Raw genomic sequence first — 26,968 nt, 5'->3', positions numbered from 1 at the left:
CTCTACATTCTTGTCAAATCTTTTCTCTGAAGATGACCTAAAAAAAAGTCAGTTACAACCAGCATTCACCCCACCGCTGATTGCACAAGCACAACTTTGAAAGAAATAAAGGCCAGGCTAGTCAGTTGAGCAGCACTTAAGCAATCTTTCCTAGTGACTGTTGTCATTGCTGCTGGACTTTAGAACTGAACGTGTTTACATTTAATTAGAAAGGACACACAGTTTACAGCACAGTAGCTATCAATATCGAATCAGAATTGATTTCCGCTTTCTCCCCAGTGATTGCTTCCTTCAAGCTAATTAAAAAAGGCATATAACCAAATGACTCATAAATTTTAAAGCAAAGTAAACAGTATTCCCTGGAGACCAAAACAAAAGTAAATGACATTCATTCTGATTATTAGCCACATTTTTAAAAGAATTCTGATGCTTATAAATGTGGTATAAAGCACATTTTAGTGTTATCATACTGCTGATGTACCAAGTATTCCATTTTGAAGAAACCTCAATGAATGCTTAGTGAATACTTTAGCTCTCAAAGAGACAATAACCCTACTTTTATCTTTGTAATCCCTAAAACATGTAGGCAAACAGTTTGAAAGAAGCTTGGGCTGACTTTGTTCAAGTTTTCAATTCCATGTATTGTACAGAGAAACTACTGAAAATGGGATAAAATAATGAATTGATTTCCTTATAAAGAAGATAGGTAGAGCACCTGTATGATTTGCTAAAATTTGAGATCATCCTGGTATGAATGAATACCATAGGCAAAATTATCAACAAAATTATAATTAAAATCATTTCTCCCCACCTATTCATTTTTAAGAGACCTGCTTTAAAATGTATTGTTAAATTATGGTGAAATGATTTTAAAATCTGAGAGTTAAAGGAAAACAAGAGAGAAGTAGAGATTAATCCCAGGGGAATCGTGCCACAATCCTCCTTCCCCATATACAGATCTGCTGTGCAATACCATGTCTGAAAATGGAAGGCCATCAAGACATAAGGATGATTCAGGTTGGATCCCGGCCCTAAGAAGCCATTAGTTAACAATTCATAAATACTTTTTAAGCATTTTGCAGATGCTAATGATAAAATGGTGAATAAATGTAGTATGGAGATTTTTTTATGCTTTGGCTACTATTGTATCTCAAAGCATTTACTATCTACTTGCCACATATAGCGTGCGTGTGTGTGTGTGTGTGTGTAGATGCTCAGTAAGCATTTACTGAATGAATGAACCCCCTTTCTAGAACTTTGTCACAATAAGTAAATGTTAACTCAGCCACCAGGGGGGCCTCCAGTAGCACTTGTTTGGGGTGTTAAATGTAAACTGCTGAAATCCACAATGATTCTACTGTGAGGAGAGTTTTTTTAAAACCCCCATCCAGAGTAGAGTAACTCATGGCAGTTACATTTGCTTTCTTTCTTAAATCTGATTTCTTTTAAATCTTATGCTTTTTATTCTTATTACTCACAAAGCAACCAACCTATAATCCACATTGGTTAACTATAGACCAGTACCAAATATTCATAGCTTATATTCTCAGGGCACATACAAATTACAAAGATTTTTGTCAACCATTAAAACATAAAAACTAGCAGCCACATGATCAGGCCTAAGGAAACTAATTAATTGATCCATTTCAGAAATATTTATTTGATCCTTTTCTTTGTAGCAGATAAAGATCAAATAGCGAACAAAGTTTTCCAGGATGCTTACTGTCTATCCAGTATGAAAGCACACGATAGGATCACCTAATCTAGACACCAGGTCAGATTTCTTAGAGCAACTCATACTCAAGCTGAGATCTAAAGGATGAAAAGGAGCCAGTTAAGTAAAAGGAGATAGTGTCATTGTTTTAAGGTTACTCATCCTGTCTGGAGTTTAGAGGTAAATAGGTAGATGAGAAATGAGCTGGAATGAGAATCATGAAGAGCTTTGTAAATGATGTTTAAGGAATTTGGGCTTGATCCTAGGAACAGTAAGAAGTCATGAAAGAGTTTTAATCCAGGAAATAATACATTCATATCTATGCTTTAGAAGACTCACTCAAGGGAAGGAACAAGAGAAAAGACTATTGCAGTAATCCACTTGAGAAAATGGTGGTAAGCACTAGATTAATGGTGGTAGAGCTACATGTAAATTGAAAGTTGCAAAGGAGACTTAAGTTTAAATCAATAGAATTGAATACGTTTGTAAGTGAAACATAGTTTATTAAAGATGATGCATAGGTTTGGCATTTGAAAAATTCAGTAGATGATTGTGTCCTTGGCAAAGAGGAGGAAGAAGAATAACTGATTTAGAGAGGGGTATAAAATGAGATCATGAGTTCAGTTGTAGATCTTTGCAGAATGGTTTAAAGTGGGGATGTCTGTGAAGTGATTATATAGATCTGGTGCTCAGGACAGATATCAGAGCTAGAGATAAATTACTTCAGAATTAAGGGTCATTAGCTATATAGATGATAAAGTGAAGCCATGAAAGTGGATTAAAATCAAGGGAGTGTGGGTAGAAAGAGAAGACACCAACAATTAAGGGACAGGTGCGGAAATGAAGTTTCTCTCTACCCCAAGGATACTGAGAAGCATCAAGAAAAATGAATATTCAGGGAGAGCCAAAAAAGAAGGTATTTTCAGAAGGCACAGGCTTCAGATAGGTCAAACAAGGTAAGGATTGAAAGCAACACATAGGAATAGTTGGACAAAGTAGATTGTAATACCGTGAATTAAAGATGAGAAAGTGAAAACAGCAAGTGCAGACAACTTGATCCTAAATGAGATGATCCTAAACTCAAGATCTTCCAAGAGATATCCCATCTATTAGACAGGTGTATTTTGAGAATTTAGTGAGTCATAATCTCTGGTAGAAAACAAAATAAAATCTTCATAATTAATATATCGAGTTCAGGTTGAGTTCAGGTTGAGTTCCTGATTTTTTTGCTATCTTGCCTAGATTTGAGCCTCAGTATACTTCCGTGTTCTCTTGAACAATCCTGTCTTGAACTATCCTGTCTTGAGCTTCTGTGAGTTATCCTGCTCACAGAAGGAACAAAGAAGGTGCAGCTTAGCAGTTAGAGGCATATTGTCCAATCAGGTGATGGAGACACTTTTAGCTATACAAAATACCCTATCGTCATAGCAGTTTTTTAAAAAGGCAAATCTTGAGTTTCACGTTGTGACGTATCAGGTAAAGCTACCACCTCTGACACCAGCATCCCATATGGGTGCCAGTTGGTGTCCTGGCTGCTGCACATCTGATCCAGCTTCCTGTTAATGGACTAGGAAAGCAGCAGAGGATGGTCAAAATGCTAGGACCCCTGCCACCCATGTGGGTGACTCTAATGAAGCTCCTGTTTCCTGGCTTTGGCCTGGCTCAGCCCTGGCCGTTGTAGCAACTTGGGGCATGAAACAACAAATGGAAGATTCTCCCCCACCCCCCATTTCACTCTGACTTTCAAATAAATAAATTTTGCGAAGGCTCTAAGTGGTCCAGTGCTATGTTTTCATTTGTTTGTTAACACTAGCCTGGTGGGGCTTCCTTTAGCTCTTTAGACATCCTTTCTTATAACCATGAAGCCTTTTCCCGTGTTCTTTCTGTGCCTGAAATTCTTCCTCCACCCTTCCTCTAATTAATACCTACATTTATCTTTAAATCTCAACTCAAATATCATCTCCCATTCTTTATAGCATTTATAATCATTTGAAACATGTGTTTAGTCAATACTCTTATCTCTAGCCCTAGCAAAGTGCCCAGCACACAGTAGTCATTCATTTATAGAAGGAAGGAAAGCAAGGCCTAAGGTGTCACAATGCAGCCACCCAACTCCAAGTAAAACAAAATGTATGCTTATGATTTGTTTGTGTTGACTGAATCCTTTATTCAACAATTCAGTTAGCCAAAGAGCTCTTCAGGAATAGCTGTATACCATGTATTGTGCATTTGAATAGTCTCATAAAATGCATGCATTTAGATCTGGTGTCTCGGATCAGCATCAAAGCTTATCCAGCTATTTATAATATATAATATAATATATTTGATTTACTTTTACTATAAGAGTTGAGACATTAATAAAATTGAAAACTGTTGAACCTATGTTCAACCTTATCAAGCAATTTTTACATTTTTAGCGTAATCATTTTTCATGCTGTTAAAATTGCAAAAAGTATTCAGTAGTTGAACAAACTGCTCAGCCATTTCCTAAGAAAATTAGCTAGAGTGTATGCTGAACTATGATCCTCCAACTTTGTGACTGATCTTAGAGTACCCCATCTAAGTAGAGTTAGAGTAAAAATTTATGATATCTGCCATTTATCTAGGCCTCTGTATTGAGAGATCCTTTATATTTAGAGATAATTTGATCAGGCCTACAGAGATTTCTTCTATACCATATCTAACAGCTTGTTGTACATTTAGTGGCTGTATTAATACAGTGAAAACAACTCATTTTTTGGTAAGGCATCAACATTCTGTTTTACAATCCTAATCAGTAATTCCCATTGTGAGCTGGAATCTGTTACTCCTGGAAGAAGCACAGAACTCCATAAACTGCCTCTACAAATATTTGAATATACTTATTATTATAACATATCAGATGTTATATTATATATTCAAAATATTGAAAATATTTCTAATTTTTTCTTAATTTCTGGTCAGTGTGTTTCATCAAACATTTTTTAGTAACCATGTAAGTTTCACAGATCATTCCCCTACCTGGTAAACCCTCCTGTGAAAGTGCTCCAGTTTATCACCGTTATAAATTACGACAGAGATAGCCGAATTCAGGTTTTCCCGGGTCTGAAGTGGACACTATACTGACCATGCTTAACTGTTTCTTTGTTCTCTGTCAGTTTGATTCCTACTGAATTTGGTTAGACAGTCTTCTTTCCTACTCCACGTGTGGAGAAGAAGAGCTCAGTTAATAGACTTTATTTATCAGAACAGTTTAGATTTACAATAAGATGGAGGAGATAGCATAGAATTCCCACATACCCCCTCCAGGCTCAGGAACATTTGTTGCAACTAACAAAAACATATTTATGTCTTATTGTTACTTGAAGTTTGTAGGTTACATTAAGGTTCACTCCTTATATTGTAATGGGTGTTTGCGTTTTGAAAAATGCATTATGTCACATATATACCCTTACAGAATCATAAGGAATAGAAGAATCCAGGTTCTTTACCTTTTTATAGCTCTCCCTCTCCTGAATGCCTCACAACAACTGTTTTTTGTTTTTACTTCTATACTTTTGCCTTTTCCACAGTGTTATGTAGTTGGAGTGTGGAACCTTTTCAGATGAGCTTCCTTCACTAAACAAATACATTTAAGGTATATACGTCCATGGCATGATAGCCTTTTTTTTTAATCACTAAATAATATTCTATTATATGGTTGTACCATTTTTTTGCTTATCCTTATTTGTGTATTAGAAACCATCTTGGTTGCTTCCACTTTGGAGAAATTATGGATAAGCTGCTAAACATTCATGGGTTTTTGTAGACATAGGTTTTCAAATCTATTGGGCAAATAACTGGGTGCTTACTTGCTAGATCCTACAGTAAGACTGGTTTTGTAAGAAGCGGTCAAGCTCACTTTTAAAGTGGTTATACCATTTTCCACTCCCAGCAAATGAGTGAGAGTTCCTGCTCTTTCACAGCCTCAACAGCAATTGGTATTGTTAGTTTGTTACTATTATTTTTATTATTTTAGCAATTCTAATTCTGTGATGGTATATCAATTTTGTTTCAGGTTACAGTTCCCTGGTAACATGAGAAGTTGATTGTCTTTTCTTACATTTGTTTGCAATATGTATATCCTCTTTGCCAAAGTGACTGTTCAGATCTTTTACTCACCTTTTTATTTGAAGGAGAGTGGGGGTGGGGAGGAAGAAAGCGAGAAATTTTCCATATGTTAATTCATTTCCCAGATGCCCACAACAGCCAGGGCTAGATCTAGCCAAAGCCAGAGGGAACTCAATTTGGGTCTCCCACATGTAGAACTGGGACCCAAATACTTGAACTATCACCTGCTTGGTCCTGGAATTCACAGTAGCAGGAAGCTGGATCAGAAGCAGAGCCAGTACTCCAACCCAATCCCTCCAATTTGGGAGGTGGACATCCTAAGTGGCATCTTAACCTGCACCAAATGACTGCCTCTCTCTTGTCCATTTTCAAATTGGATTGGCTATTTCCTTGATATTGAGTTTGAAGAATTCCTTGTGTTTTTTAGATACCAGTCCTTTATCAGATAATGTGTTTCATAAAGGCATTCTCCCACTCTGTGAATTGTATTTTCAATGTCTTAACAGTTTCTTTTGCAACACATGAGCTTTTAACTTTAATAAGGTCCAAATTCTTTTTTTTTTTGCAGGGGTCAAGTTTTTAGTATTACATCTAAGGATATATTATCAAACCCAGGGTCATCTAGATTTTTCTTGTTATCTATTAGAAGTAGTATTATTTTGTGTTTTGCTATTTAGTCATGTAACTATTTTGATGTACCTTTTGTGAAAAACATAAGATGTATTTCTAAATTCATTTTTCTTATGGATATCTAGTTGTCCTATCACCATTTGTTGAAAGAAACCTGCCATTTATCCATAGAATTGCCTTTGCTTCTAAAAATCAGTTGTATTTGTGGACTTTCTATTCTCTTCCACTGATCTGTTTGTCTCTTCTTTTGAAGTATAATGCTATCTTGATTGTTGTAGTTTTATAAGTTTTAAAATTGGGTAGTGTCAGTCCTCTGACGTCATTCTCCTTCAATATGGATTCAGCTCTTCTCAGCCTTTTGTATCTCCACATAAATTTTTTTTGAAAGATTTATTTATTTATTTGAAAGAATTACAGAAAAGGAAAGGCAGAGACAGAGAGAGAGAGAGAGATATCTTCCATCGACTGTTTCACTCCCCAAATGGTCACATGGGCTAGGGCTGGGCCAAGCTGAAGCCAGGAGCCAGAAGCTTCATCCAGGTCTCCCACTTGGGTCCAGGGGCCCAAAGACTTAGGCAATCTTCCCCTGCTTTCCCAGGCACATTAGCAGAGAGCTGGATTGGAATTAGAATATCTAGGAATCAAACTGATGCCCATATGGGATTCCAACACTGCATTACCCACTATGCCACAGTGTCGGCCCTTCCACAGAAATTTTAAAATCAGTTTGTCATTATCCACAAAAGAATTTGTTGGATTTTGATGATGATTATGTTGACTCTATAGATCACAACTTAACAGATTTGAGTCTTCTTTTTTTTTTATTTGACAGAGTTAGACAGTGAGAGAGAGAGACAGAGAGAAAGGTCTTCCTTCCATTGCTTCACCCCCCAAATGACCACTACAGCCAGAGCTACATCAATCCAAAGCCAGGAGCCAGGTGCTTCCTCCTGGTCTCCCATGCGGGTGCAGGGGCCCAAGCACTTGGGCCATCCTCCACTGCCTTCAAGGGCCACAGCAGAGAGCTGGACTGGAAGAGGAGCAACCGGGACTAGAATCTGGCACCCATATGGGATTCCGGCGCTGCAGGTAGAGGTTAACCAAGTGACCCACAGTGCCGGCCCCCAGATTTGAGTCTTCTTATCTATGCACATGAAATTTCTCTCCATATATTTAAGATTTTGATTTATTTTGATAGAGTTGTTTAGTTTTATTTGTAAAGATCTTATACATGGTTTTTGGTTTTGTATCCAAGTATTTCTTTTTTTTTGCATTGATGTAGTGGTATTTAAATCTCAAATTATGATTGTTCATTATGATTACATAGGAAAGCAACTGATTTTATAATTACTTTGTATCCTGCAACCTTACTATAAATCATGTGTTAGTTCCAGTAGTTGGTTTTGTTTTTATGGCTTGGTTTTTGCTAATTCCTTAAGATATTCTACATAGACCATCATGCCATCTGCAAAGACATTTTTTCCTTCCCAGTCTGGGTACCTATTATTTCCTTCTCTCTTTTTATTATACTAGCTACGAATTGTAGTACAATATTGAATAGAAGTGATGAAATGGAATATCCTTTCCTTGTTCCTGACCTTAAAAGAAAATTATCTAATTGCTGACTATTAGGTATGATAACTATAGATTTTTTTGCAAATGTTCTATATCAAGTTGAGAAAGTTTCTCTCTATTCCTGCTTTTCCAAATGTCTTCATCACAGTGGGCTTTAGGTTTTTGCCAAATAGTATGTCTGCATTTGCTGGTAGGATGAATGATTTTTTTCCTTTCGAATATTTTGTGAATTGCATTAACTGATTTTTTAATGTTGTGCCAGACTTGCAAACCTGGAATAAATCCTGTTTGGCCGTAATTCTTCTATATTTTTGTTGGGTTTGATTTCCCCATATTTTGGTATAGATTTTTGTGTCTATGTTCATAAGAGATATTTCTCTATGAATTTTCCTTCCTGTAATAACCGTATCTGATATTGGTATTAGGGTAATGCTGGCTTCATTGATTGAGTTAGGATGTATTCTCTCTACTTCTTTTTTCTGAAAGAGATTGTGGAGTATTGGTAAGAATTTCTTTTTTAAATATTTGGTACCATACACCAATGAAACCATCTGAGCTTGATGCTTTCTTTTTGAAATACTAATGATTACTGATTTAATTTCTTTAATAAATGCAGGCTTATGATGGTTATCTATTTCTCCTTGCATAAATGTTTTACTAGCTTATATTTTTAAAGGATTTTATCAATTTCATCAAAGTTATTAAGTTTGTAAGCCATTGTTCTTTGTGATATTTGTCGCTCCCCCTCTTCGTGGAGGAACGACACTCAACCCTGCCTAGGCTTCATATCCGAGTCACAGCACCATTATGTCGCTCCCCGTCTTCATGGAGGAACAACACAGGACCCTGCGCTGTTCTTTCGTCTGCTCGGCCCTCCCCGGGTTTGCTGCTGGTTCTTCCCGGGTTGGCTGCCGTCCCTTCCACCTCCGTGGAAGGGCGGTTCCCCCTGGCCACTTTCCCCACTTCCACAGGGGAGCGGCACACCGCCGGCCGGCTCTCTCGGGGGCTGCACAGGTGTTCCTTCAGATAGATGTTCCTGGTGCATGTTGTCTCCTCCTTTATAGTCCTCTTCCGCCAATCCCAACTCGGCTGCCCACACGCCGAGTACGCTGCTCTCCTCCAATCAGGAGCAGGATCAGCTCCTGGAGGTCATCACTCAAGTTGGCAAGAGGCAGCTGCGTAGAAGCTGTTTTCTCCTCTCCCAGCGCCATATTGTGGGAGAACAGATGCATAGAATAAGTCTTAATTCCAGTAACTTAGTCTAGTCCGAGTTTCTCCCAATTGCTCCCCACAATATTTTTATTTTTTCGTGCCTATGATAATAGTGATGATGATAGTAGTCTATGACAGGTAGTGATGATACCTTTTTTATTTCTGTTATTAGTAATTTGTATCTTCTTTCTTTTTTTCAGTTAGCTTAACTAGAGGTTTATCAATTTTATTGATTGTAGTAGGCTGAAAATAGCTCCCCAAAACCCAATAGATATCTACATTAAACCATTGGAGCCTTTGAGTGTTGATGAAAGAGGTGATTAAATTAATGAACAAGAGGAGAAGCTTTTTCTGGATTATCCTAAATGTAATCACATATCTCTTTGTAAGAGAGAAGCAGAGGGGCGGGCACTGTGGCATAGCAGGTAAAGCTGCTGCCTGCAGTGTCAGCATCCCACATGGGCACTGGTTCAAGTCCTGGCTGTTCCACTTCTGATCCAGCTCTCTGCTATGACCTGGAAAAATAGTGGAAGATGGCCCAAGTCCTTGGGCCCCTGTACCACATATGAGATCAGGAGGGGACGGCACCGCAGCTCAATAGGCTAATCCTCCGCCTTGCGGCGCTGGTGCACCGGCTTCTAGTCCCTGACGGGGCACTGGATTCTGTCCCGGTTGCCCCTCTTCCAGTCCAGCTCTCTGCTGTGGCCCGGGAGTGCGGTGGAGGATGGCCCAAGTGCTTGGGCCCTGCACCCCATGGGAGACCAGGAAAAGCACCTGGCTCCTGGCTTCAGATCAGCACGGTGCGCCGGCCGCAGCGTGCCAGCCGCGGCGGCCATTGGAGGGTGAACCAACGGCAAAGGAAGACCTTTCTCTCTGTCTCTCTCTCTCACTGTCCACTCTGCCTGTCAAAAAAGAAAAAGAAAAAGAAAAAGAAAGAGATTGGGAGGAAGCTCCTGGCTCATGGCTTTAGATCAGCTCAGCTCCTGCTATTGTAGCCATCTGGGAAGTGAATCAGCAGGTGGAAGACCTCTCTCTTTCTGCCTCTGCTGCTCTGTAACTATGCCTCTCAAATGAATAAATAAATCTTAGGAAAAAAAAAAAAAAGAGGACATACCAACTTAACCAATCCCTCCAAAAATGCCTCTTTCCTAATTAAAAGAAAAAACTATTAGTAATATTTTAGGGAACGTCCATTGCTTTCAAGTTGTAAGTTTTAAATTGTTTGTAGTAATCTCTTTGCCTTTTTATCTCTGCTAATGTGTGTTTTTTCTCCACACTTAGGTGCTTCTTTCTGCTCTTCATTATTTTCATTTGCTTCTTTTTTTTGCATTTGTTTTGCTATTCTCTTTCAAGGTTCTTTTATTTTAAGATTTATTTTATTTATTTGAAAGACAGAGTTACAAAGAGTGGTAGAGACAGAGAGAGAGGTCTTCCAACCGCTGGTTCACTCCCCAGATGGCCGCAACAGCTGGAGCTGTGCCAATCTGAAGCCAGGAGCCAGGAGCTTCTTCCGGGTCGCCCATACAGGTGCAGGGGCCCAAGGACTTGGGACATTTTGTACTGCTATCCCAGGCCATAGCAGAGAGCTGGATGGCGAGAGGAGCAGCCGGGACTAGAACCGGCACCCATATGGGATGCTGGCACTTCAGGCCAGGGCTTTAACCTGCTGTGCCACAGTGCCGGCCCTCAAGGTCCTTGAGTAGAAAGCTTAGACTGTTGATTTGATACATTTACAGTTTTCCTGTTTGAATTTGGGGCCACAAACTTCCCTCTCCACACTGTGTGTCTCTATATAAATTTTTTTTTATTTTGTATTTTTACTTTCATTCATTTGTTGATATCTTCTTAAATTCCCCTTGATAATTTCTCTTTCTTTGTAGATTATTTAGTATAATGTATTATTAAGTTTCCAAGCATTTGATTATTTTACTTTGAATATAATATATAGAGCAAAATTAGCATTCTGATACTGATTTCTGCTTTGATTCTATTGTGGTCAGAAAACAAACCAAGGGGTGAGCATTTGACACAGTGGTTGAACACTGCTGGGGATGCCAAAAACCCATATCAGAGTGCCATAGTTCAAGTCCTAGGTCTGTTCCTGATTTCAGCTTCCTGTGAATTTACACCCTAGGAGGCAGCAGGTAATGGCTTGAGTATTTGAATCCATGCCATGCATGTGAGAGCACAAGACTGAGTTCCTGGCTCCTGGCTTTGGCCTGGCCCAGCCCTACCTGTTGTTGGCAGTTGGGAAGTATTATGAACCACCAGATAGGAGATCTCTGCCACTGGCTGCGTGCTTGCTCTCACTCTCTCTGCCTTTCAAATAAATAATGTTTTTAAATAATAAAAGAAAACATACCATTTGTCATTTCAGTTCTTAAAGTTATTTAGATTTGTTTTATGGCCCAGGATATTACCTATCTTGGTATATGTTCTGTAGGTATTGGAAAATAATGTGCGTTGCTATTATGTAGAATTTCTGTAACTGTTGGATAGATGTTGAGTTTTTCTGTAACCTTGGGTTATTTTCTGTCTAGTTAACAGAGGTCTTGAAATCTTACACTGTAATTGTGGATTCTGTTTGTGCTTTAAATATTTTCATTTTATTTGATTAGTACATACATATCTAAGGTTGTTCCTCCTAGATTGACTCTTTTACCATATTATGCTCCTCTGATAGCTTTCTTTGTTTTGAAGTCTACTTTAACTTATTTTAATATAGCAATCCCTCTTTTCCTTTGACTTATGTTTACATGATGTATCTTTCTTTATCCTTTTACTTTAATTTGCTTATATCGTATGGGCAGTGTGTTTCTTATAGTCAGTACTCATATAATTCGACCATATTTTAAATTCTTCTTTGTCATTATCTTTTAATTGTTATATTTTAGACCATTTACATTTAATTTAGGACTTAAGTTTGCTGTTTTTGCTTTACGTTTTCCATTTGCTTTCTCTGAAGTTTCTCATGATTTTTCTGTGAAGGATATTTTTGGTTTTTTTCTTTATTGTCATTTTCCTTCTGTGAACTACTGTATCATATTTTGGAATTCTGTTTTTCTATAACTACAGTGTTTTTCAGTATATCTTTTTTGTATACCTTTTAAAATTGTTGTTCTAGCTATTACATTATATGTTAAATAAAATGATGTTATATCAGTCTCTTGATATAATTTTCCCAGTTCCACTGGAATAGATAAACCTTACTACCTTTAATAGTACTTTTCTCTCCTTTGTTTATAGCTGTTTAAAATACATCTCTACAAACATTTAGAAAAAAATCAATTTTTCCTTGACCAACATAATTTTTAAAATTTAACTTGGACGATTATATTTCCTCATGTTTTGCTTATTCTTTCTTCTTTCCTGAAATACAAAGATAATTTCTGTTATCACTTGCTTTTTGTTCAGATAACTTCTACTAGCAATTCTTTTCAAGTAGTTGTGCTCAAGGAAATTCCTTAGTTTTCTTTCATCTTATAATATGTTGATTTCCACCTTTGTTCTTAAAGTCTATTTCATTAGCTGTAGGATTCTGGGTTGCCAGCTTTCTTTCAGCTCTTGAAAACTATTGTGCCACTTTCTTCTGCTCACCATGATTCCTGGTTAGAAATCTGTGTAATTTGAATTGCTTTTCCTTGTGTATAAGGTATTCTTCTCTAGCTACCTGCATATTTTGTCTTTTAGTTTTCAGAAATTTAATTATGATGTGCCTATGAAATACTCAAATGAATTTTTACTGGTTAGAGTTTTCTCAGCTTCTCATGGTTCTACATTTCTGCTGTGTTTGGGAAGCTTTTCACCATTATTTCAGCTCTGTTCTCTTCCATTTTTACTTCCATGACTACTGACTTGAATGATCACTCTTGTTGTTGTCCACAGGTCCCTGAAACTCAGATCTTTTTTTTTAAAGTCTGTATCTCTGTTGTTAATATTGGGTCATTTTAAATTTTATAAAGATTTATTTATTATTGAAATACAGAGAGACAGACAGGGAATGTTCCAAGCCCTAATTCACTACCCAAATGGCCACAATAGCCAGTGCTACACCAGGCTGAAGCCAAGAGCCAGGAGCTTCATCCAGGTCTCCCAAGTGAGTACAGAGGCCCAAGCACACTGGCTATCTTCTGTTGCTTTCCCAGGCACGTTATCAGGGACCTGGATCAGAAGACTCAAACCAGCACTCTGATAAGGGATGCCAGCATTGTAAGCAGCAGCTTAACCCACTGCAGCACAATGCTGGTCCTCATTTTGATGTTTTTAAAATCATCAGGTTAAGTGATTCTCTTTTCTGTGTCTCCTCAGTTTTGCATTTGGGCCCATCCACTGAGATTTTTATTTCAGTTATTGTGTTTATCATTCTTAAAATTCTCATTTTTTTTTCTGTACTCCTGCTGTTTCTCTCATCTTCTCAAAAACAGATTTCCCTCCTATTGAATTTGAAAATATAATTTTTTCATTTAATTTCCTTTCATGACTGCTATTTTATAGTATAAGTAATACCTATAAAATCAAATTTATGTAGAATAAAATTTACGATACACTCTGGTTCCTCTGATCTATGCAGTTTCATATAAGTGGCTTTCTGTGTATAATTCCCTACTAGTTTGTTTCCTAGGTCACCAAATTCATGAAACATATAATCCACTGTTAGATGATTGGGAACTGACCTTACATCAATTCCAAGTTTATTATTTATATGTTTCTAAATGAATCTCAAAAATTAGTTGTTTAAATTATAACATTTCTTTTCTAATTAATGAATTAAAAGATATTTAGTGACCACTAATTTATATCACAAAATTGAATGTCCATGAGACTTTCAATAAGTATTAATAAATATGTTGACCACCATATCCACTTTAAAGTTCTGTTCTAATTGGCTCCTTTGACAAAAAGGAAATTGTTTTCTCTCTGAAATAATTTTACAAATCATTTCATGAAACTAAACTGCAGCAACAGATGATGCAAATCACTGGAATCACTAGTCATCTGATTTACAGATAAAATCCTCATCCACACTTTTAACCCTTTTGAATATATTTCCTTCTATCTGCTTGTCATTCCGAACTCAGGTCCGTTGTAGCATAAGCTGATCTTCTCAGGAACAAATAGAGAAGTCAGCTAGTATTTTCTGAAAAGGGCCTTACCAAATTAATTAATTGATTAAGTAATTAATTGATTAAGTAAACCAGGATAAAAGCACATATTGTCCTTTCAGAAAGTATAAACTTAGGAAAAGGTAGCACATGCTTTTGCCTTTCATACTTGTTTTGGTTTTACTTATTTTAATTCAGAAAAACAAGCCAAACCTGCCTCTTTTGTTAAAGAATGACTTAAGAATGTTATCAGTATGTGAACAAAGGTTGAGAAAACTAGCTTACTTCTGCCAGTTCGTGAAAAACCTGTAGAAACAAGCAATTATTTTCCAGAGAGGTATTTATAAAATGTCTGAGTATCATGTAAGATTTTGTACTAAGTTCATTATATATAAACCATGTCTTTTAAAAATTGTACAGGTAGAAATGCCTTGTCTTTGCTAGGTATTATTAATTTTAATTTTTAATTTGTTTTTAACAGTTTCAATGTGCTTTCTAGGTACAATTCTAAGAACATAATGATATAGATCACCTTGTCTCTTTCTTATAAGAACTCCATGACATTTTCCTCATTGTTTTAGAGTTGATACAATTAATATTCAGTGGCACAGTGTTTTTAGCAATGGTACACACAAGACTGAAATTTGAATCTAAAACTTCTGAGTCCAGTCCAACATCTTTTCATCTACGCTAGGTTCAGCACTCTTGACTTACTGGACTAGATAGCTCTTTGTTGTAGGATTCCGTCTACTGCATTACAGGATGCTTGGCAGCATCTCTTGCCTTTACCCACTAATGCTAGTGTACGAAGTCTTCAGAAAGCTCTCAGCAGGAGTGGGCGGAGGGTGAGGGGAGGGCAGCAGCGTTGTGGCGCAGTGGGTGACACTGGCATCCGGTATGAGTACTGATTCCAGTCCTGCCTCCTCCACTTCCCATCCAGCTTCCTCCTAATGCACCTGGAAAAGCAACAGCACATGGCCCAACTTCTTGGGCCCCGGCCACCCATGTGGGAGACCTGGCTGGAGTACCAGGCTGCTGACTTTGGCCTGGCCCAGCCCCAATCAGTGCAGCCATTTGGGGAGTGAACCAGCAAACTGAAGATCTCTGCCACTCCCCTAGCCCCCTCTCTCTGTAACTCTACCTTTAAAATAAATAAAATAAGTTTATTTCTTAAAAGTTCATAGAAAATATATATCATAAAAACATATGCATTGACTACAAAACTTTTTGCACCAAAATAATCATCTTTAATTCCATTTTTCCACAAATGCTTTGAAGTACCATTATAGTGTCCTCTCCCTCGAGCTGTTACAACCAAAAATGTCTTTGGCGTTGTAAAATGTCCTCAGAGTGTCGAAGTTCCTCCTGGTTGAGAACTCTAGTCTATGTTATAGTATCTCACCTCTGAGTTTCATTCGAGGGACGCGGATAGAGGCAGGGGGCAACAGCTTTGGGTGGCACTGGGTGACACTGGCATCCCATATGAGCACTGATTCCAGTCCCAGCTGCTCCACTTCCCATCCAGCTCCCTCCTGGTGCACCTGGAAAATTTACCCAACTAATATTTATCCAACTAAAATAGCTTACATAGAACATTCAATTGATTGAACAATTACTATAAAATGACGCATAAACAGAAGAGTAAGTGCATAATGTAGAATGATGATGAAAATAATCTTATAACTTGAATAAAACTTGGTGTTTGAGATGAGAAGAAGCCAGGAAAGGCAGCATCAAGACTTCATGTAAATTGAAAAGTACTAGTTCAATAATCTGAACCCTTGTGTGAGATTACAGTTGTGAGAGGCAGAGTTCACTGAGCAGGTAAACAGACAAGTTGAGGAGAACATAAATATCTGTGAACAAAACATACAAATAGATCATAAACCTAATGCTTCCAATATATTTTAAGCTTGAGCAGTACAGAGAGTCAGGACCAGGAAAATAGTCAGTGCTACAGACCTGGGGCGTTCGATCAGAAGCGTTGACACTAAGACAGAAATCACAACAGAAAGAAAATCTCTTACAAGTTACTGATCACAGTAATGCCTAGTGAAAGGCACCTTCTACGTCAGCCTGCCACCAGACTCAATGTAGTGAACAGCATAGGAGATAAAGTACCACCTTAGTTAATGTGAATTAGAAATTCAAAGTATTACAAAGTATTATCAAGTAAAAGCATTTTAAAGTCTCACTTTCTTTACCAAATTAGAAAAACTGAATTCATTAAGATTATATAATTTCAAGACTGGAAGAGTAAACTGAAAAATTGTTTATGGTAGTAGTCCAACACGAGTAAATATCGTGCAAGGCACACTATTTGTCACATGCTTTGAACTTCTGACGACGATAGTAAGGACCCCCATCCTTTCTTCTTACGATAACTTAAAACATGTTCACATACCATTGAGCAGCCATTTGATTGTAATGCTACTGCTATGCTAAAAAAATGCATGTGAAAATTGGTAACTTTGGAAAGAGATAAAATATGATAGGACCATCTGAAGAAAGCTAAATAATGGGTCACTGTTGTCAATTTAGGGAAGAATATTTTGAGGGAAAAACAGTGCTAAAGCAAACATTCTCTTCTATGGTTATAGATTTATATATACTGAGAAGATACTCCCTTACACACACACACACACACACACACATCACTTTTTCTTACAGGAAATTTCCTTAGAATTTTAAACGTTTGCACTTAAGTTCTTTTTTATGTATTTTTTAAACATTTATATATTTATTTGAAAGGCAGAGTTGGGGCTGGCGCTTGGTGCAGTGGGTTAAAGCCCCAGTCTACAATGCCAGCGTCCCATATGGGCACTGGTTCGAGTCCCGGCTGTTCTACTTTTGATCCAGCTCTCTGCTTTGGCCTGGGAAAGCAGTAGAACATGTTCCAAGTGCTTGGGCGCCAGCACCCTTGTGGGAGACCTGGAAGAAGCTCCTGGATGCTGGCTTCGGATCAGTGCAGTTCCAGCTGTTGCGGCCAAGTGGGGAATGAACCAGCAGATGGAAGACCTTGCTTGCGTGCACTCTCTCTCTCTCTCTCTCTTTCTCTCTCTGCCTCTCCTTCTCTCTCTGTGTAACTGTGACTTTCAAATAAATAAAATCTTTAAAAACAAAAAAGGAATAAAGGCAGGGTTTCAGAGAGGCAGAGGCAGGGAGAGAAAGAGAAAGAGAGAGAGGTCTTCCATCTGCTGTTCACTCCGCAATGGCCAGAGATGCACTGATCCAAAGCCAGGAGCCAGGAGCTTCTTCCAGGTCTCCCACGTGGGTGCAAGGGCCCAAGAACTTGGGCCATCTTCTGCTGTCCCAGGCCACAACAGGGAGCAGGATCGAAAGTGGAGCAGCAGGGACTTGAACTGGTGCCCAGATGGGATGCCTGCGCTGCAGGTGGAGTCTTTACCCTTATACTTGAGTTCTTAAGGGATGTATTTTCATAAAACAGAATTGCACTGTGTAGGTGGAATGTTAATATATTGGAAGTGGGAAGTTACAAAATAATTTTTTTAGAAATGCAAATTTCAGTAAGAAGGAAAAGAGTAGTATTTGTGAGACACATAAAAAAAGAGGAAGCATCAAAATTTGAGTCACAAAATAGAGAAAACAGCATTTATGCTGATAATGATTGAGTAGCAATTTGACACATAAAAGCATGGAAGGAAAGGTAATCCAAATAAATGCTTTAAACAGGAGAAAACTGAATGTTCTTGAATACCTGGCTAAGAGGAGATGTAGAGAGGCCAGATGGTGCAGGGTGGAGGAATATTGAAGCTCAGGGAGAAAGACGTGGGTCCGGATTCTGTCTCTGCCAGCTACACAGGTTTGCTTCAACTACTTGCCTGTTTCAATTCCTCCATCAGTAAATCTGAAGCATCGATAGCACTTCCCACAAAAGTTGCTGTGAGAGCTCTATGGGGTGGGGATATAGTTTGTTATTTTTAGAGAATTGTTTTTTTCTGAGTGCAATGAGTGCTATTGCAGGACTTGAAGTGACATTATCTACTTTATATTTTTAAAAGATCACCCCAGACTCTATTTGAGAAATTCTTGATGGAAATGAAAACATTGCCAGGGCATTTTGAATGATGTAATGCTTTTTGAGCTTGAAAGTAAAGGATATAATTACATATGTATGGCAGAGAAAAAAAAATCAAAATTAGGTATAAATTTGCCAACAAAAATATTAACTTATAAAAAACTAGGAAGTGTTTAATAATTGGGATGCCATAGTTTTCAATAATGGTAAGATTTTAGAAGATGAATCATTACTTTTTTTATTTGACAGATAGACTTAGGCAGTGAGAGAGAGAGACAGAGAGAAAGGTCTTCCATCTGCTGTTTCACCCCCGAAATGGCCGCCACGGCTGGCGCGTGGCTGATCCGAAGCCAGGAGCCAGGTGCTTCCTCCTGGTCTCCCATGCGGGTGCAGGGACCCAAGGACCTGGGCCATCCTCCACTGCCTTCCTGGGCCACAGCAGAGAGCTGGACTGTAAGAGGAGCAACCGGGACTAGAACCTGGCACCCATATGGGATGCCAGCGCTGCAGGCAGAGGATTAGCCTAGTGAGCCACAGCGCTGGCCCCTGAATCATTACTTCTTAACATTCAGTTGGTTATGGGATACTAGTTTGTGTTTTAGGCATCAAATACAAATGCAGAATTCTCAAACCTGGCCTACCATAATTTCCAAGTGGACCATATATACAATGCTAAAATATAAAGGAATATGATAGGCTAAGATTTTTAAGAATAGAACAGAAAAAAGGCAATGACATTAAAGAAACAGTAACAAATTGGACTTCAGGGGCCAGCGCTCTGGCATAGCGGGTAAAGCCACCGCCTGCAGTACTGGCATCACATGTGGGTGCCAGTTCAAGTCCCAGCTGCTCCACTTCCAATCCAGCTCTCTGCTATGGCCTGGGAAAGCAGTAGAAAATAGCCCAAGTCCTCAGGCTTCTGCACCCACGTAGGAGACCGAGAAGAAGTTCCTGGCTCCTGCCTTTGGGTCAGCACAGCTCCAGCCATTGCAGCCAACTGGGGAGTGAACAAGGGGATGGAAGATATCTCTCTCTCTCTCTCTCTCTCTCTCTCTCTCTGCCTCTCCTTCTCTCTGTAACTCAGACTTTCAAATAAATAAATAAATCTTTTAAAAAAACAAATTGAACTTCATTACAATCAGAACTTACCTTCAAAAGACAAGGAGCAATAAGAGAATGAATGTGTATATATATACACATTCTAAAATAATTATATATATAGATATATATCACTCTATCCCCATTAGAATGGTTCAGCTTAGAAGCAGTGACAATACTCCCTAAAAGATGATGTAGGATAAGTAAAACTCTCACACCTGATAGGAGTGTAAATTGGGACAACCAATAGGGAAAATATTTGCAGGAACTACTAAACCTGAACATATGTACACTCTATGAAGAAATTCTCTCCAGAAATGAATATGAGGTCCAAGAAAAGATGCAGGCAGGAATTTTCCTAGCAACAAGAGTAGAGCAGTTAAATAAGTTGTGGTATATATGTGTGTGTATCCAAATATTTTGTGTGCGTATCCAAATATTTTAAAACAACTAACTACATGCAACAATGGAATAAGATTCACAAACCTAACTCTGATGAACATAAGCCAGACAAGTTCCAAATCAGGCAGTACTGATGTTGATGGAGTTTGAGTTAGTAATTATATTTTAGAGAAGGGAATCAACTGAGAGAGAAAACTGGGAAGTCATGGATTCCTACATTTGTTCTATGTTTTGTTCTTTGCTCATTGCCAAACTGAATACTTTAGATACCTATGTTTTATGTAATTTAAAATATAATTAATAATTAAAATGAAAGTAATGTTATAAATGTACAGAACATGAATTAAGGTTTTGGGTTTTGTCTTGTTTCCTCTCAATTCCTTCTTGCCTGTATCTTTGGAGTAGATAAAGAGGGTGTGCTGAAGGAAATTGGAATTTGGAAAGGCAGAATGCAGATAATGTAAGACAACATAGAATGGGAAAGTGGGCAAGAGACAGAAGTCTTTAGACATATGGGTTAGAAGAAAGAACAGAGAAACAATGAAATAGATTAACAGTGTGAAAACTCAGAAGAAAAGTACTGTTTTTTACCTTCTACAAATATAACATTGTACATTTACTAATTCTATATGTAGCAACTAACTAACCAGAGTTTAGCAGCAGTTGCTATTCTTATGGACTAATTTTAATCCTGAAATTATTTCTTTTGGTATGCTAAACATCCACATTTCATGTCTGCCTTATTTCTGTCTGACACTCACAATATGAGCACACAAAAAGAAGAAATTTATGATTATTTTAGTTTGAACTGGTTTAAGTAAAGTATATAGGCCAGTGGTAATGTTCACTAACTTTTTGCAGCTTTAAAAATTATACTGCCGTCTTTCACACTACCAATCTGTGTTATATAGTTAGATTGTTTTAAGTCCCCAATCGACATTTCCTTTGTATGCATATACTGAAATGATTTTATTTAATAAAAAAGGAACATCTCCTATGTGGATTTTGAATTTCCCTTATTAAATATTTATATTTTCAAAATGTCTTTATTTAATTGAGTGAGGTGCTTGGTGCCATTTCAAAATAACCTCAGGTGGTAGGTGTAATGACATACCAAAGATTTGACCTTTAGCATTTTAGGATTCTATTTGTCTGCATTTTCTTCTGCACTCATTTAGTCTTAATTTATATGCTCTTTCTCTGTATGTCTTAATGAGTGGGTCTATTTGGCATAAGATTTATTATCCAAAAAGAAAATCTGATACATATTATATCTGTGCAATCTGACTAGTGATTTTTAACTTCAATTATAACTTAACTGTGACAAGTAAAAAATTCTGTGTGAAAGGCTAGTGGGTGTTTGCACAAATCTCATTCATTCTCAAGTAAGTGCTTAGCAGAATAGACTCTGGCTCTGCTAAACTGATGCCCATTCTCTTACTTCTCACTTCTTTGCAATCATCTTATTATATTCTTTTATTTACCTAGAGATATTTTATTTTCAAATTCCCTACTATTCCTTTTAAATAAAATTAATATTTATACTGATGTAATTAGATTAAAATCTTGAAGCATCTTTTTTTTTATGCTTTGGTAACATGGATAATCATTTGGGTAACTTTCAGCCAAGAAGCAGAAAAATAAAACAATTTAACTTATCATAATTATATATAAAAATCTTCATGTACCCATTTAGGTGTTTCTTTATTAATTTTTAAAAATTAACATGATAAATGGAGATTGTTTAATAAGTAGATCATTGATCAGTCATCCTACATTATTTATTTTTACATTATTTTGTATTTTCTCAGTTTACACAAATCTTTATCTCAAGAAGAAAATCTGAAGGATCAGTTTAACCACACCCTTAGTACCTATGAAGAAGCTTTGAAAAACAGAGAGAGCATCGTTTCCATCACTCAACAACAAAATGAGGAACTGGCTACCCAACTACAACAAGCTCTGACAGAGCGAGCACACATGGAACTGCAGCTTCAGCGTGCGCTGGAGGCCTCCCGAGCGGCCAGTGAGAAAGTTCAGACGTAAGTAAAATAATCTTGCATTATTTCCAAAACCTGAAACCAAGCAAAACAAAAACACTTTCTTTGAGGAACTAAACAATATATATTTGTTGTCCATGCCATTAAGAGATTAAGGCAAAAGTATATTGAACTAAATGAAATTTGTAAAATTGCGCATCATGTCTGTAATTAGGGACGAATGTTATTTTTGCAATAATCATTGTTACTGTTTAGTGCAAACCATGTTTTTCTATAGCTGATCTTCCTCAGTTCATGGAAGCCATACTCTCTTCACAATTTCACACCCCCAGTACATAGGCAAATTTATTAGCTAGGAGAAGAGGCATCAAGTTACCACCTGTGCTCATTTGGATTCACGATAATCCTGCCTGAGTTGAGGCGTTGGTGACCTTGCAGTCTGGGACGTCTAGTTACATAGAATTTAGTGCAGTGGAATTAATTTTCTTGTGTTGTTCGTGTAAAGGATTCAATATATCTTTTCACAGTGTATAATTATATTTGTTTATTTTAAACGATCTATGCATTTTTATTAAAATTTAAATAAACTTGCATAATCCTTGTGATAGCTATTAGAAAGTTATCAGGTAACTTAATAGCATAGAAGTCACTTGTTAATTTATGGAGCTTCAACATTGTTGACAAATTTTTTGAGGCAGCCTTAATGTGATGGAACTTGTCATTTTAACCTTTATTGTATATTGTTAGCAATATTACATCATTCACTTACCTGTCACCTTCAATTTCCTTAATTTATTTTCCATATCTGTAAGAGGAAATAGTATCCCTTCAAGGTTTATTACTTCTCAGTACTTTTTCCTGAAAATAAGTCATCTCAACATTTCCAAATATTGCTGAAATTGCAATTTGATTAAAAACCCAAGACCAGATAAATCTGTAGTCAAGATCATTTTAAAACCATTTAGGGATTGTGGATATTAATCTTAACTACAGTATACCCTGAAACTTTTGATGTAAGTATGTAAGTATTATGAGACTATTTTTGTAGGCTTAAAGATTAGGTGTTTTTTTTTTTTTTTTTTTTTTTGACAGGCAGAGTGGACAGTGAGAGAGACAGAGAGAAAGGTCTTCCTTTTGCCGTTGGTTCACCCTCCAATGGCCGCCGCGGCTGGCGCGCTGCAGCCGGCGCAGCACGCTGATCCGATGGCAGGAGCCAGGAGCCAGGTGCTTTTCCTGGTCTCCCATGGGGTGCAGGGCCCAAGCACTTGGGCCATCCTCCACTGCACTCCCGGGCCACAGCAGAGAGCTGGCCTGCAAGAGGGGCAGCCGGGACAGAATCCGGCGCCCCAACCGGGACTAGAACCCGGTGTGCCGGCGCCGCTAGGCAGAGGATTAGCCTAGTGAGCCGCGGCACCGGCTAAAGATTAGGTTTGTAGTTTCAGAAACTGTATCTACTTGTTCACAATGTACATTATCTGTGTTAAAAACACAATGATATATAGGTAGATCTCATTTCATTGTAAATCCCAATAGTAACTTCTGAGAGAAAGAATCCGATTTAGTTCTGTTTGCTCAAAGTCTACAAGTAACTACAAATCTCAAAGATTTTTTTTTACATATGATCCTTTAATTTCTATAGATACCTAAAATTCCTTTAAACAGTGGTTCCCTGAGACCAATTAGATTTTTCTGAAGATATCTTTGGGAATGTTGTCTGCCTTTAATTTTTTACTTTTAGATCTCATCAACTTTCATTATTTTATAAAAGAAACAAATTTTGTATGCCAAAAAGTAGAAATAATATCTCATATAATGCTTTAAATATAATTTTTATTTTGTACATTTAGCCACAAATCAAAATTTTTTATAAACTAGTACCAATTCATGAATTGAGTTTGTCATTTATAAGAATGAATTGTTAAATTGAAATTTTACTCTGAGTTTCAACAAAACCTACATAAAATATTATGAAATCCCATATATATTCCATAAAATATTATGGAATCCCATAATATCCTTTCCATATTCAGTCAATGTGGATATCAGCCTTACTTATTGTGCTTAAAAAAAAGGCATTCTCCTAAAGAAAACTAATAAGACTTTGTAAAATGCTGTTAATATTCTCCATACCATCTGAAATTACTGCTATTTGCAGATATTTTAGAAAATCCTTTGAAAATATATCAGTAATCCAGGCAATTTGAAATTTCAACTAAAGAGGTTCACATTTTCTCTTTTCCCTTTCCAAACAAATTTCTTAAATAACTGATCTATAGTCACTATCTCTAATTTTTCTTTCTGTATTTTCCTTAAATGCTTATTTATTTATTTGAAAGGCAAAATTAGAGATAGAGGGTAAAACAGAGAGAGAGAGAGCTATCTTCCATCCACTGGTTCACTCCCCACAAATAGCTGCAATAGCCAGGGCTGAGCCAAGCCAAAGCCAGGAGCGTGGAACTCCATCCAGGTCTCCCACGTGGGTGCAGGGGCCCAAGGGCTTCAGCCATCTTCCCTGATTTCACAGGTGTGTTAGCAGGGAGCTGGATCAGAAGTAAAGCAGCCAGGACTTGAACTGGCTCCCAAATAAGATGCTGGCATTGCAGGTGCAGCTTAACTTGCTGCACCTGCAATGCCAGCAACTTCTCTTTTTGAATTCCTATTTACTCTTCTACTACTCAAGATCACCAATCATTTTCTAACTCCTAATTTAATGGCCCATTTTAACTTTTTTTATATAACTAACATGATCATGGTAAACAAAATTAAGATGTTCATATATCTTCAGCTATGTAATATAGAACTCAGGCTTTAGACTAAGAAAGTGTAGGCTTATGCACTGGGACATCTTATTTTAAAACACTGTGCTGATGAGTGTCAGAGGAAGATGGTGGAATAGGGAGGGAGTTTAATGATCTAGTCCAGGAGAAGATAATAAAAAAAAAAAAAGTGGAGCTAGTGTAGTCTCAGGGAAGAGTTAGGGAAAAAAACAGCAGAGGAAACTCTTCCAAAATTAGAAGGACACAGTGGACCTATGTGGAGGGCGTGGGCTCCCATGGCTCAGGACACCAATAGCTGAGAGCCTAGGCACCAGCGCTGGAAAGTGAGGTAAGAAGAGAGATGAGACCACAGTAGCCCAAGAAGCTGGTGAAAAAGTGGCAGGAAGAGCCTAGAGGGAACGAGGCTTGAAGCCCCACGAGGCAAAGTGCACCAGCCTAACTAGAGGAGGGAAAAAAAAAAAAAAAAAAAAAAAAAAAAAAAGATGGTATGGACACGTTTCTCTCTCTCCAGTCACCTTACAAAGGCGTCTTAGCTGATAGAGTGGGCACTATTTTGGACATAAGTAACAGCTATGCAGCTCATGTCTGAGCCCAAGATCAGCCAAGCGGGGAATCCTGACTTGGTGGGGAAAAATAACAGGGGTCTAGGACTTTGTGACTGTGTGAAGCTTTCGAACTGGGACTGTAAAAAAAAAAAAAAAAAAAACAACAACAACAACAACTGAGAGTGTGTGGGAGAATTCACAGTGTGGCTGAAACTGAGGAGTCTTGGTAGGAGAAGCCACAAGCTCAAGTGTTCCTGGTTACTCGGTGAGAAACATTGCTGGGGAATCTGAACTTACACTGAGAACTGCACAGATCATTTGTGTGGTCCTTGGGACACAGCAAACAAATATTATACCCACTGGGGCTAGCGCACAGGCACTGGTCTCCATCGAAGAGAAGAGCTCAGCTGTGCAGAATTATTTCCCTTCTGATTAAAAAAAGAGAGAGAAGATTTACCATGCCAAACCTGGGTGTGTCACCTTGGGCACACCCTTAACCCTGAAGAACTTAACAGGACTCTCTGGCCACACCCACCACAAGCCTCTAGAGATTCACTGAAAGCAGACAGTCCACTTATCTACAGAGTCATAGTACGACAATAGAAGTTGCCACAGCGGGGAAAGAAAAAGAAGAAGAAACCAGCGAAGTATCTCCACAAATGCTGAACTACAAACACAACAACCGAGGAAGCAAGAATAAGGAAAAAAACATGATGCTCCCAAAGACATGACACTTCAATACAAGATTATGAAGATGATGAGATAGAAGAAATGCAAGAAATGGAGCTCACAAACTTGATGATAAGATTACAGAGAAGTAATCAAAAGCAAATGCACTAACTACTGAAATCCATGCAGGACATGAAAGAAAATCTCTCTCATGAAATTGAAATCTTAAGGAGGAATCAAAATGAAATGAAGAATTCAATAGAACATGACATTGAGATATTGAAGAGAAATCAGAATTAAATGAAGAATTCAATAGAACAAATAAAAATGCAGTTGAAAGCCTAAAAATCAGAAACAGTGAGGCAGAAGAGAGAATATTGGACTTAGAAGACAGAGCACAGGAAAGTATACAGTCAAATCAAAGACAAGAAGAGGAAATTAGAAATCTAAAAAATATTGTTGGTAATCTACAGGATACTATTAAAAAACCCAACATTTGGGTTCTAGGAGTTCCTGAAGGCATGGAGAGAGAGAAAGGATTAGAAGTCATTTTTAGTGAGATGCTAGCAGAAAACTTTCCAGCTTGGAGAAAGAAAGAGAAGTCCAAGTAAAGGAAGCACACAGAATTCGCAATAGACATAACCAGAAAAGATCCTCACCACGACACACTGTAATCAAACTCACCACAGTGAAACATAAAGAAAAGATTCTAAAATGTGCAAGAGAGAAATGTCAGATTACTCTCAGAGGATCTCCAATCAGACTCACAGCAGACTTCTCATCAGAAACCCTACAGGCTAGGAGGAATGGCAAGATATAGCCCCAGTAATAAGAGAAAAAAACTGCCATCCCAGAATATTATATCCTGCAAAGCTCTCATTTGTGAATGAAGGTGAAATAAACACCTTTCATAGCAAACAGAAATTGAAAGAATTTGTCACCACTTGTCCAGCCCTGCAAAAGATGCTTAAAGATGTGTTACACACAGAAACACAGAAACACAGTCATCAATACAGAAGAAGGTAAAGGAAGAAAATCTGTCAGTAAAAGGTCACAGGGAGTTCAAAGTATAAATTAGAAATATCATTGGAAAAATGGCAGGGCAAAGTCACTTAG

General features: G+C 37.7%; 1 protein-coding gene across 8 annotated transcripts in view; it reads left to right on the top strand.

Moving 5' to 3' along the window:
• Positions 1–26,968, top strand: part of MIPOL1 (mirror-image polydactyly 1) — a 341,984-nt gene that overhangs the window by 265,060 nt on the left and 49,956 nt on the right. For all 8 annotated transcript variants that reach the window (XM_089309338.1, XM_051822776.3, XM_089309337.1 and 5 more), the window contains one exon: positions 21,673–21,903. In XM_089309338.1, coding sequence (XP_089165464.1) covers positions 21,673–21,903 — 231 coding nt within the window. The remainder of the gene's footprint in view (positions 1–21,672; positions 21,904–26,968) is intronic.

The sequence above is a fragment of the Oryctolagus cuniculus genome, chromosome 12, assembly GCF_051225735.1.
Source record: "Oryctolagus cuniculus isolate XC-2025 breed Fujian yellow rabbit chromosome 12, ASM5122573v1, whole genome shotgun sequence".
Classification (NCBI taxonomy): Eukaryota; Metazoa; Chordata; class Mammalia; order Lagomorpha; family Leporidae; genus Oryctolagus; species Oryctolagus cuniculus.
This window is presented reverse-complemented; position numbering and strand designations above follow the sequence as displayed.